The sequence below is a fragment of the Aplysia californica genome, unplaced genomic scaffold (genome assembly GCF_000002075.1).
Source record: "Aplysia californica isolate F4 #8 unplaced genomic scaffold, AplCal3.0 scaffold00545, whole genome shotgun sequence".
Taxonomy (NCBI): domain Eukaryota; kingdom Metazoa; phylum Mollusca; class Gastropoda; order Aplysiida; family Aplysiidae; genus Aplysia; species Aplysia californica.
Window position 1 is genome coordinate 476045 of NW_004797815.1, and position 13527 is coordinate 489571.

Genomic DNA, 13527 nt, shown 5'->3' on the forward strand with positions numbered 1-13527 from the left:
GTGTGTGTGTGCGTGTGTGTGTGTGTGTCTGTGTGGGGCGTGTATGAGTGTATGGATACGTGCATATTGGTTGGCAATTTTGTAGGTAGGTAGGTAAATAGGTTGTCAGGTCGATAGGTAAGGAAAGAGACAGCCAGGCAGGTAGGTAAGTATGAAGGCAGGTAAATAGGTAAGTAGGTAGGTAGGCAGACAGGCAAACAGTTTAATTTTAGTTTCAGTAAGAGTTTTACGGCACTTGCAGCTCAATAAGGTTATATAAGTGCTGAAGAATAGATGTGGTACAAGAGAGTAACATACTCAAAAAGGAGGAGAGATAAGGACGATACATGTTTGATAGAAAAGAAGGAGCAAACCACACCAGAGCACCCGCCAACAACCCACAGGCAAACAGGTAGCTTGGGATGTAGACAGGAAGGCATTCAAGTAGATAGGTAGGTAGGTAGGTGGGAAGATAGGAAAGTATGTATGAATGTGGGCCGATAGAAATATCAGTACGGTAAGTGGGTTTGTTTGCTTTCTTTGAGGGAAAGAGGGAAAGGAGGCTCTCGTGGCCAAGAGGTTAAGGTGTTGGCCTCTCATTCAAAGGTCCCGGGTGCGAATCCGGGTAGCGACGGAAAATGTTTCTTCTCTAAAATTGTCTCCTTTCACTTTCACCTCCTTTCCTGCTCTTTAGTTATGTTCTGTCGTCTGCTTTCGTCTCCACTTTCTGCCGCCAACCCCCTCACCTCCTCTGCCCCCTCCTCTGGGCTCTTGACTCTTTCTGCAGCCTTTCTACTGCTACAGCTTGGCTTCTTCTTACTGCTGTCTTTCACTTTCAGCCACACCCCTGATCTTCTGGAAGGTAGGATTTAACGCCAAGCCTTCTCGGACAAGGTCGAAAAATCTCGGAGGTCCAGTGTGCAAGTTGCGCACGTTAAAGATTCCTTTGTGGCTAAAATAGTAGGCTTCGACCGTCACCCGGGAAATATTCAAAATTTCATACCAACTGAAAAATGTTTAATGTGTCCCGCGCGCTCATATGACCTTATGCAGATGCAAGCGCCGTAAAACACTTTTTTTAAAAAATAATTTTAAAATGGAAGAATAGGAGGGGAGTAGAAATAAATGGGAAAGGGAGGGATGAGAAAGATGGCAGCGGAAGAGGAAGGCTGTTAAATGGGAAGGCAGGTATGGAGAGCGTGGCAGGGTGATAAGGACGTGGGGTGAAGGAGCTAGGCAAGGAGGTTACTTTGTTTTAAGCTCCTTGGGTAAAGGAGAGAGAGAGAGAGAGAGAGAGAGAGAGAGAGAGAGAGAGAGAGAGAAAGAGAGAGGGGAAGGAGGAAGTATGAGAGAGGGGAAGGAGGGAGGGGGAGAGATAGTGAGAAAGAGAGAGAGTGGGAGTGAGGGAGAGAGAGAGGAAGACACAGAGAGAGAGAGAGAAGATGAAGAAGATTTACATGTACAAGGTATCCTCGTCCAGAACTGAGACAAACATTATTTCTTCCTATACCAATAAACCGAAAAACAACCCGAACACTGAGAGAAAATCTTTAATTTTCAGAGGATCAAAACATGAAATACATGTTAGTCTCTCACACATCTAATGCAAAATCCTCAAAACAGTTTGCCATCTTGAAAAAGATCAGTCTCACCATGCAACTATCAGTGCACACATTATTTGCTTCTTCTGAAGAGCTTTCCTGATACATAACATCAATTACTCTCTGACATATAAAACTAAATCATCCCAAGAAGTTTGTTCATAACTTTCGAACTATCCAGTAGTAAACATTATGGACCTTTGCTTTCAAAAGATAAAATCTTATATTGCAGCCAACATTTTGACTCGACACAGCCCACAAGCATGCATAAAAAGACACACATGGACATACGAGCATTCAAAATACAAACTGTACAATGTTGCACAGATAGATTAATCATTAACTGTCGCCAAACACAAATGCAATAATTATTGATGAACATACTAGGTATCTGAACATGCTACACTAATTACGCCGTTGCCCTTGTGGTAATATCACCTACCCCACAAAATATCACATTTCTTAAAAATTTAACATAATTCACAGTAAATTATCCATTTCAAATGCCAAATCCAAGACAGGTCTGACCTCTGAGAAGAAATGGGCCTTGAACTTTAAAAGGAAAGTCGAGTATTAAACTAACCGGATATGACGTTGCTACGAGATGAAAACACAATTTTATTGCTGCTCTACTGGGTCTGGTCGGCCCATCTAATCACAAGGGTGACAATCTGTTTACATGATAACTGAAACTCCGTGCTGAAGAGCAGCTGAGTCATTTCAGCACATTGATACCGGTACATTATGTTTGCTTAGATCATTCAAATTAAGGAGAACTCCTTGAAATACTGATTAGTTCAGTTACACATTATGTTGTTTGAATATCATACACCACCATCAAAGCAAAGAAATCGATTTCAATGCATAACATTTGAGCTTCAGTAAAGACACCCGACTAAGAGGACTTGGTTAAAAACGGAAACAAAAATGAGTTTTTACTTCACACATTATTTATTCAAGCTCAGAACAAACTCAGTGTATTAACAACAGTCTCTAGATGCTTCATCAAAAAGTCTGGCTTGTGACTCAGTCATGGTAATGCTTTATAAAAAGTCTGTGTCAGAAGGTCAAAAGTGTGAGCAGAATGCATATATTTCTTATAAGAATATAATAAGCTGTGAAACACAACTCGGACGGACCATTAGTACAGCCAAGACCTAGACTTTCTCACAAATTAAGAATCCATAACTCAGAAGGGCGAGTCCATTCAGCGGTGATTCTTATTTAAATTCTGAGGAAAGTTTCCCTTTCACCATAAGAGGTATAGTTCCCCTTCTCTTTGGACATTACAATAACAGCCAACTCAAGAAAACTCTTGCAAAAATTTTAATCTTTAGCTCAATTACTATAATTCTGACCCACATCCTTATTATCTAAACAAAATTAATTTCAGCGAACCTTATGACAATTTGAAGAGCTGAGATACATGTACATTACAGAATGTCACTCTTCCTGCATGAAAAGTACAGTAATATTTCAATGTCTCAAAAGATGCCTGTTCAAACTATAAGACATCCACCATCTTCTTCTGTATTTATAACAAACAGAAGAAAAACAACTTCTCTTTTTGACAGCATTACACTTGTTACAGGTTCACAGACCTGGTAAACAATGCAAATCACTAGTTGTGAAAAAAAACAAAAAACACATTTCTGTCACAGTAATAATAACAACAATTATAACGACTGAATATTTAGCATATAATCTGTCCCAATTGAACAAGGTTGTTTTTTTCAACATAATAACATATGTCAGACAGACAACTATCACAGTAAAAGAGTTAGGAATAGATTAAAAAATTAAGCTAAAAATGCTGACAACATTGGCTAGCTCTGAGAGCTGAGTAGAACATTGACCAACAGCATTCAACAATTAATTTTAAAGCGACTTGGTAGGTAGCTGCATATGGTATGTCGACTCAAAACCATAAACATATAGGCATGATCAGTGTCAGGGATCGCATGACATACTCATCATTAATTATAAAGGCATGACAAGTCTCCTTCAACAAAGATGCCAACTGACCTTTTTCCCCCCACTCAAAAAAAAAGTAACGACTGCAGATTAAAAAACGAGAGCTGGCATACGGATTCTGTCCGTCTTTTCTCACAACTTTAACAAACTCATCGCAACACAACCTGGAAAAAAAATGAAATAAGACAGAAGAAACAAATCTGATTAATCCAGAAAGAAAAAATGTGGAGAATCGACTGTGTATATACAGCAATGTCCTTGTAAAAATGCAGTATTTGTCAAAACAAAACTATTCATTCCAACAATTCTGGTTTAACTCCATAGAGCTGCCTTGTGGATATTCCCTGACAGACAATGGCTACGAAAAGGACACAAATCTCTTGCATCGATTAAAGTACAACAACTGAAGTGCCTAGAGGATTTGATACATAGCACACATGCAAGCAAATAATATTAATATCATAAAACATGTGTAATTTGTAGCTATTTCCAGGAATTATAGATAGGGGACTATTAGAACATAAGGTATAAAGGACCCCTAAAGCTAAGTGGTTTGAAGAAAAGAGGAAGAACAAAGATCAATATATTCAAACAAGTATCGGACAAAGACAGTCCCTCTAGTCAACAAATTTAACAATCTCAAAATTAGTCTAAAAAAGACAAATTGAACAAAAGTAAGTGAGAATTTATAATGTACTGACTTACCAATGCCAAACAGCCGTAAAATAAAGTCATGAGCTCTAAAAACTTTGTCCCCTTAATAAGGATAGATACAATTAATCTCAAACATTTTCCCGAGGTTTGGTAGAGAGCAAATACATGCTCATCCCAGACAATGGTTGTATTAACACTATCTCCGTCTTAATAACATCTAATGTCCTTCATATTTCGGTACGCGCTTTTCCTTGAAAGCCTTGAGCCCCTCAATTCTGTCTTTGGTTGGAATGACCTGAAAATATGGAAGTCACAAAGGTGAGTAAACATACAATTCAAACGAAGGAAACAAAAAATATAATATGCACTAAGATGTATTGCACGATGACAAAAAGGAAAGCCTACTAAAAATAATTTTTCAAAAGCCATTGAACAAAGACTAATATTTATCATCAGGTTGAGATTTTAGTTCCCAGATTTGAGTGAAATGAAGTTCTTTACTAAGTTGCTGTATGTTTGTGTGATTATCCCTTTGGGGGAGAGAGTTTTAAGAACTTGGTCGAGTGAAATATCAGGCAATGTCATGATAATAATAGCAATTGGGTGGGTGGTCACTGTGATGTGTCCCAATGAAAGAGAAGCTAAATCTAGCTCACAATAAAGAGCTGCTCCAAAGCTAAACAAAGCAGTGTGAAACTGCTTGAGTTTGTTAAGATGTCAAAAAATATATAGTTGCTGCAGGGTTCTAAAAAGCTTACTTCAAAACTGCGGTTTTGGAGTTTTTTTCCCCCTGAATTCTGACTGACATCACGGAACACATCTAAAATATAACTTTCAGCCAGATTAACCTATCCAAATAGTCGCTACAACATTAGATTCTAAACAGCTAAATGTGTATAATTAATTAAAATAGACTTGCCTTTTAGTTTTTCACTTTCCTGTAAAATTTACAGATATCGAGTTAGCCCTTTAGATTTCTGCGCATGTCTTTGTAAAACAAACTTTCAAACATTTCTACCAGTGTATGTGGCATAACAACTTTGCTGTTTCACACATAAGTCATGAGTTCAATTCCCTTGTATGAAATTTATTTCATCGAGTATCTCCGTCTGTCTGCTGGAATGTTGGGTTTCCCTTCATATTCATGGCTCTGATTGGCAGAGTGGAAGCCAAATTACCTAATTGTGTAGATGATGGCAAAATATATTTGCTATCATATGCAATTCAGACATTTCTTTACCTTTCTAGACACAACAATAATAATAATAATAATAGATAGCATTGGTATTGCCCAAATTCCTGCTTAACAGTAAGCTCTATATACTTTACAATCTATATTATGACTAGCTGACCTAATATCATTCTGAAACAATCTCAACTTCCTGGGAAGCATATAGTGCAAGCTACCATTTATAGGTGCTAAATCACTCGCATACCTTCAAGATCTTTCGCTGTCTCTGGCCGAGTACCCGTACCCACCAGGGCGAAATGAGGAAAATCTGTGTAAAATGTAAAAATGCCTCTCCCAAGGACACGTCGGGTTTGTAACTCAAACCCCTGAATCCGCGACCCTATGATTATGAGTCTGACAGCCTAACAACTAGACTACCCGCGCCGGGGATAACACATGAGAAATATTGTCAGAACTCCACAGAGTTTATTACTAAATACATTAAGCAGAATTCAGACATTTTATTTCTGAAGCGTTCTTTTCTAGTCTACTCTGATGTTATGAAGCCAAAATAAAAGAAATAATGAAGAAAGCAAGCATTGTAAGTACGTGCAAAAATCATAAATCAATACCTGGGCATAGTAAGCTTCCTCAAACTTGAGTCCAGACTCCAAGTCGACCTGAAGTACAGTAGAAATAATGTAAATGATAATTGACCCAGCAAGAGATATATTCACAAATTAAAAAACTTTCTGCAGTTTATGGAAAAACCATTTTTTCAGGTGTTTGTGTCAATACAGACTCAATTGTACTTCTATGTCCAAAACTATTTGAGCAGTCTAAACTCACCAGAATCTTTAATGCTTTCGATTTAGATGGATATGTACAGTAGAAAAAAATACAAGCATGCATCTCGACAAAATATTCCTACAGATCCCAAAGGCGATACCATATGTGAGGCGAGCTGACAAAATTAGTTACTTCTTGCAATCCACAAAAGGAGATAACATTGGCAAAAAAATCAACACAAGGGTCAAATTTGTAGATTTTCTTTTGAAGCCATATTCTTTAAGTGTAATATGCCTGTTCTTATTTCATACTTATGTATCTTTAAAAACTTAAAAGTGTGGGGTACCTATTTCCATATGGCTCGAATCCAAGAAGTAACTTATTTTGTCAGCACGTTTCACATATCACTTTTGAGGAAAACAATGACTTAATGAAATACTAATTGGTCTCAAAGAATGCACCAGCGTCGACATACCTCAAAGCCTTTATTGATAGCAGCCTTTGCCATGCGTACACCAATGGGGCCCTAGGGAGAAAATAAAATTCTGTTATAGTAAACACACAAAGAGATATATAAACTGCAATGTTAATATTGAAGAGATGGCAGCATCATGAAAGAGAAACTTTGCTTTATCAGAGCTTGTAATATCAGTCTCCAAATGAGTTTACGAGCCTTACTTGAGTGACAGGTCTAAATAAAAACCCTGACACAGGGTCAAAGATAGTACAAGACAAGATGGGCCACTTCTCTCTTTGAGCCAATTAAAAAAGTGTCCTCAAAATTTGGTGGCGCCCTCTTCACAAAAGCGCACTCTTTGCGAACAGAGTTACCCTACTTGAGTTTTTAAAAATCAAAGTGAAACTAGCAAGTTTTGGGATAAATTTCGGAAGAACGCTTTTAAAAAATGGTTAAGCTGACAAAAAAACTCTTCCGGAGGAGAAGGAGATGGTTTTCTTCGTTTAATTTGACTTTAGAATGAAGGGCAGGAGGTCATTAAAATGTTTAAAAACCTAAAACTCCGCACTGAACGTACCCGAACTGCTGATGAACAGCAGTCGATCTGCGCACGCAAGGAGGTGCTATTCCTATTCTTCTTCTGGAAAAACGAAAGAGAGCTTCAAAACAGACTGCAGCGCCATCTGAAGCAAAGAGCATACTTCCTGCGGACACTTTTTAGGCTGAGTGGCCCATCTTGTCTTGTACTATCTTTGCACAGGGTTTGTCTTAGACAGCATATACAGGAGGGAAGCTTTTGTATGGTTGGCATCTTTTAATTCTGTTAACACTTTGAAGTCACAGAATACCCCCATCTGGTCACCCAGCCAGGAGACTGAAATGGACTTCTCAGGCCTAGCACAGTTCCACATTAATGCGCCAAGAGACCGTAATATGTTAAAGAAATCTATACATATTCAGAAATATCAAGCCAGGACATTAAAAAACTTAAAAGTTCCTCTTATTTCAAAATGTTCTGAACTCAAAAGAATCAGATTGGTAAATCCAATCCCTCCCCCCCCATCCCCCCTACAGAAAAACCCCAACCCCAAACCACCCAGTTTCTCTGATCAGATAATATTTAACAGCCAAACAACCAAAAGTCAGAGAAAAAAAAAAAGAAAAGAAAAGATTTACATTAGGTAAAATTTCCTCTGCTAGCTTGAGAGCTCGGAGGTAGGCAGCGTCTCCATTGTCGTTTTGCTCCACACAGTGGTTGACCACACCGTACTCCTTCGCCTGCCAGCCGTCCATGACCCTGCTCGTGAAGATGAGCTCTTTCGCCACTGAGGGTCCAACAATTCGGGGTAAGCGTTGAGTTCCACCCCCGCCGGGAATGATGGCCAATGCCGTCTCAACCAAACCAATTTTGGCATTGCTCGCTGTGGTTCAGGAAAAGAAAATATACAAGCAATCAACTTAAGAAATGAGAAAACTACAGAGGAGATAAATGGCATAGCTACATTTTTCATTATTTTCAGTCATGCCCCATGTGGCCTTCACGGCACTTTAGTTTAACATAACACTTCAATGGAAGGAAAAACAGGACTATCTATGTAAATATGATGGGAGAAAATTTTACAACCTTCTTCAAGATATGAAATTCCAAAATCTATAGCGGACTAATAGATTATCCATCAGTTTGTGTGAGTGTAATACAAACTATAAAATAAGTCTCTCCCCCCCCCCCACTCCTCCCAAAAACAACAGCCCCACATCAAAATAACAAAAAAAAAACCTCTATCTTTTCTCTCCTTACCAGCAACTCGGAGGTCACAACTGAGAGCCATCTCCAATCCACCACCCAGAGCAGCGCCATCAAGTGCCGCAATGGTTGGCATCGGCAGATTGTGAAGACCTGTCACATTGGCCCTAATGCCCGCCACAAAGGCAGCCACTTCTTTCTCGCTCATCGTCAGCCGCTCCTTGAGGTCAGCGCCTAGAGGGGAGGGATAAGAAAACATCAGACAATAGTAAACTAGTAACACTCACTGATGACAGCAGCTTTTTTCAAACAAGTGTGGCGGTAATTGTAATGAACACCCCATCTCCTTCCCTAAAAAACTTATCACAAAACAAAGATAAGTTCATCAAAGTATACAAAAAACTTGACCGTGAAAAATTCATCATGGAGAAAATAGGAGCTCCCAACAAGATTATAAGCACCTTTCAGTACAGTAATATGAGGAATTCCTTAACAACTCAAGGTCAACAGTTTTGTTTGTTTTGACAAGTGTTTTATGACGCTCGCAACTGCATAAAGTCAAATGAGTGCACAGGACACATTAAACATTTTCAGTTTGGTAGGAATTAATTTTGAAGTTTGCCCAGGTGGCGACTGAGACCTACTCTTATCGATTTTGGACCACCAAGGGATCTTCAATGTGCGTAACTTGCACATGGGATTTTTCACCCTTCACTGAGAAAGATAGGTGTTAGATCTTACCTACGCTAAGATCAGGGTTGTGACTGAAAGACAGCAGTCTGAAGGAGCCAAGGATAAGCAGTGGGAAGGCTGCAGAAAGAGTCTGGAGCCCAGAGGAGGGGGGGGGGAGGAGAGGCAGATCAAATGTCTGTCTTAGACAGTCTTTAATAACGCTGCCATGTTATGTGAATTCAAAGCAAAAAGTTTGGACAAGTCAACCCTGACCACTGTACCTGCGCAAAAAACTCCTGGAACCTCACTGCGGATGACCACACACCGAACTCCAGTATCAAACTTGACCTCCTCCATTGCATCATGAAGCTGAAGACAATAAATGAGTAACATGCCATTGAACATCACTTCTATCAAAATATTAACAGTTCCAGATAGCTGGATCCATAACAATAACAACATTCAGCTGCCCAGTGTAAGACTCCTTCATACATCACTTTTCAAAATGGTGCATGGCAGAGTCTTATATTTAGCAGTCGATATTCAGTGGCATGATTTAAAAATCAATATGAAGAAATGTAAAAATCAAAATGTTTCTCTAGTCAATAATTGTTTTTCATGAAGAAAATACCATCTGTACATGCGTCTGTGGTGTAATGAATAGGCTCTTAGTTTTTGCATGAAAAAGATGTGTTTGATTCCTGAGAGGAGACATAGATCGCCTCCTATACAATCTAAAAAATGTCCAGGGGGCGTGAACGTGTACGATCAAATCAATGGCTATCTGAGTGGGTTAACTTTGCCAAAGTATTCTTGGGCCAAGGAGAAAAGTATGTACTACAATAAGAAAAGAAGGAAAACATCTGAAAGAAACATCAAAATCTGAAAAACAACTTTTTGTTGTTGTCCCAAAACAGTAGGCCAACCCTAACTCTAAGCCAAGTGTGAACATTTGTTTCTGGCACCAGTGTACAACCTTTTCAGGGAGAACTTCATTCAACTTTTGGCACAGCTTTCTGTACACCATCTCATAGAAGTGAAAGGCAAACTTAATCTTTAATTGATATTAAAATTACTGTACATTGGTTGGGTCTTCTTTTGGGGGGGGGCTGGGTTTTTTGTTGTTGTTTGCGTTTTGCCCCTTCCATTTTTTTGCAAACGTTTTAAATTCGCAATTTGAGTCACCCAGTATCATGTGTTCCAACACAGTAGCGCCCCTTTAAACATTTCCCGAACGACTTGAATTTGCGAATTTCTTTAAAAATTGCAAATGCTGGGATGCTGTACCCCACTCAAATCAAGTTGTCCTTTTAAGAGGCTGCGTCCAAGCAGCGTGCCTCCTAAATGATTTCAAATGTATTGGGGCAGTTATGTGATGCAACAAACCGTCTTTCAGAATGAGTGGTGCATTTTTCTGTTTTTGTCTCTTCTTGTTCAAATAAAATTCAAACGCGGTTCCTTATAAAAAAACAAACACCTTTGATAAATATGATATAATTAAGTGTTCCTGAAAATGGCACATGAGAGGGAGAGGGTGAGAGACATTATAATGTTCTAGTCCATGAACGGCTGTACAAAAAAATGTTAATTGCACTCTTTATGACATCATTCAGGACTTACAACACCAAACAGAATTGACTGGTACATTTACCAAAACTCAGTGGTCAAATACTTGAAATATATGCCATCAGGAAAGCAGGGCAGGATTATCATTGACCTCACCGACACTGATAACACTAAGAGCATACATGTAAGCACTTGTCTCTTTTTCTCTTATCAATGATGACATTACAGTAGAATTTGATAACAAGGTTATCAGAAAATGTTGAAAATCATCCCAATCTTCCATGAAGTCATTTGAGGCTAAGACTTTTTAAAATAGTAGAACTTCCCTATGCCGTTATGGGTCATTCTTTGAAAAATTATCCTTGATACAATATCTAATCTTTCTGATTTTTTCACATGGAAAAGACAAATAATCATCTTTGCAATGATACAACTTTGTTGATCTGTTCATTAGACAAATTTTTATTGTTCACATATTTTTTTAACAATAAAATAATTTTGAGAAAAACAAAATAGTTCAAAACCAGAATGACAATGCTGACTAACATATATATCAAATTTAAACAAAAAACAGCCAGTTAATAGGAAAAAACTCAAAGACAGCTACAATTACACTAACAAGCTAATATTTTAATTATTAATTTTCTTCTCCATTTGGACCAACAAAAACTCACTCGCTTGAGGACATTCCTGCCCATGGCATTCTTGACACGGAATCTCCGGAGGGAAAACACTGCGATACCTGGAGGAATCAAGAATGATAAGAACGTCAAAAAACTTCAATTGAACCTTAACATCTGTAAATTATTCTTTCCATAACAAAGAATAGACCAAAGACTTCTGCATATATATATATACAGTCGAACCTGCCTTAACGGAAACCTGTGTAAAACGGAAACCTGTCTTAACGGAATCTCCCCGCTCCCCCCTTGATATATTCCTCTTTAATTACCTGTATAAAACGGAAACCTGCCAACGCGGAAACGGAAAGAAAAATCCGCTCCCTTCCAAGGGTTTCACCTGTCTAAGACGGAAAATGCTTTGCCCGCTCAGCCCTGATTTGAAACAAAACTCGCAAGTTGGGTTCCGCTGGCTTTAACTTTAAACTAACGTTGTGGTCATGCGGCTAGGCGAGGAAGGGGAGTAGGGGGGCAATTTGGGGGTAGATGTTACCCCATCATGTGAGCCCTGAGCGATGCAGATGGTCAGTGTAGTGTGGGTGTGAAATATCACGACTGCCCGTGAGAGTGCTCAAGTAGCGAGCCACTACGGAAACTTTCCTGGGTCCAGAACCCTGAGGTGTGAGATTAGATTGACCAAAGCCTACCGCCCTGATCGTATGGCCAGCCGTGAAAAGAATTCATTGAATCGTTGTTACAATGATGGCAGTAAGGGGTGGTATTGGTGGGTGGGGCTAAGAGTGGAAGCAAGGGAGATGTTCAAACGTTTCTGTTTTTAATAGGTCAAACAGAGGTCCTATGAAAGGCAAGCACTGGTAGTAACTGGATAAGTAAGACTTATCATTATCATTATCAGAAAGGATAGCAATTGAGAGGTGTGAAGTTATGACCGCTGCTTGCCGATCGGACAAGCGATCCTTGATCCCACCGGCTGGGCCTTTGACCCCCCCCCCCCCCAAACTTCCATCTCCCCCTAATTTCCCCTGTCTAAGAAGACGGAAAATGTCTAAGACATAATTTTTTTCTTGCTCCCTTGCGATTCCGTCTTACACAGGTTCGACTGTATCTAGATCTAGCCTAGATCTAGATCTAAATATCTAGATCTAGATCTAGATCTAATCTAGTCTAGTAGGCCTATAAATTATAGTAAACAGGTAGCCTGACTGCAGAACATCATTGCGGTACCGGCAAGCGGCAAGCAGCAAGAAGTGCAAAAATTACGAGTCGAACCTTTCTGATCTCCATCAAGATAATTGAGGTGGAATTCATCTTCCGGGCTTTGGTCACCCGACTGTGCTGTGGTAGAGCTGTAACATCTTGCACTGAGCCGCACAAACCCGACACGGAGAATATTTGTAGCTGACCGTAATGTTGGAACTGCCATCGTGCCCAGTGACCACTGCTGAAGAAAAGTTACAACTTACAACCGAACTTTGACCTTACTTTTTACATTGTTGTTGAAATCGAAAGCGGAAGTCAGACAAAAAGAAAACTGGCGAGAGAGAGAGAGAGAGAGAGAGAGAGAGAGAGAGAGAGAGAGAGAGAGAGAGAGAGAGAGAGAGAGAGAGAGAACTACAAGAGGAAGAGCAAAGGATCCATGATAATTGTTATTCCACACGTAAGTAGAACGAAGTATATTATACCTCATGTCATACAGACTTCAACAAAAGTTAAGGACCACTTGCAAACACTTAGTGGTCTTCTTAGGTCGATCTGCATGTTTGCAATGTGGGCGCTCTTGGATGGATCCAGTGGCTTGATGGCGCTGCCTCGGGCGGACAGTAACAGAGTGTGACACTGCAAGCCTTCTGGCAACTTCTCGGGCTCTGACTCCATCTTGCAGCCATGTCACAGCCCTGGCACGATCAAAGTCTGCCAGCTTTCGTCTTGGTGGCATGTTGATGCGATACTGGATTTTGAGCAAACGGCGGCTTATATTAGCCACCAAAGTGAGCACAGTATGAGACCGTACGTCCATTTATGACGTGCACTAGAAATTTTAACTGAGGAATATCCCTGGTGTCGCACACAAGTCGATAAAAAAAACAGTAAATTTGGCTAAAATTCCCCGAAGATTTCCGCGCTGCATTGGGAAGCTTTGCAGTACGTATTGGTAACCCATTAACACTTCCAGAGCAAAAAATTTTGAAACATTCCTTGCCGTCTTCTTTTTCGAATTAAAAAAAACTTAGGCTTCTATGTAAGTTGGTCCTTAACTTTTGTTGAAGTATGTATGAAGA

General features: G+C 39.6%; 1 protein-coding gene across 1 annotated transcript; it reads right to left on the reverse strand.

Annotated features, from left to right (window-relative positions):
* Positions 1-1513: 1513 nt before the first annotated feature.
* Positions 1514-12748, reverse strand: LOC101845125 (methylglutaconyl-CoA hydratase, mitochondrial). Its single transcript, XM_005106597.3, has 8 exons — positions 12518-12748; positions 11282-11349; positions 9323-9410; positions 8424-8603; positions 7802-8046; positions 6644-6694; positions 6012-6059; positions 1514-4503 (listed from the first exon to the last, which is right to left on the reverse strand). Exons 1-8 carry the CDS (start codon positions 12669-12671, stop codon positions 4426-4428), a joined length of 912 nt encoding a protein of 303 aa, XP_005106654.2. The 5' UTR covers positions 12672-12748; the 3' UTR covers positions 1514-4425.
* Positions 12749-13527: the final 779 nt, after the last annotated feature.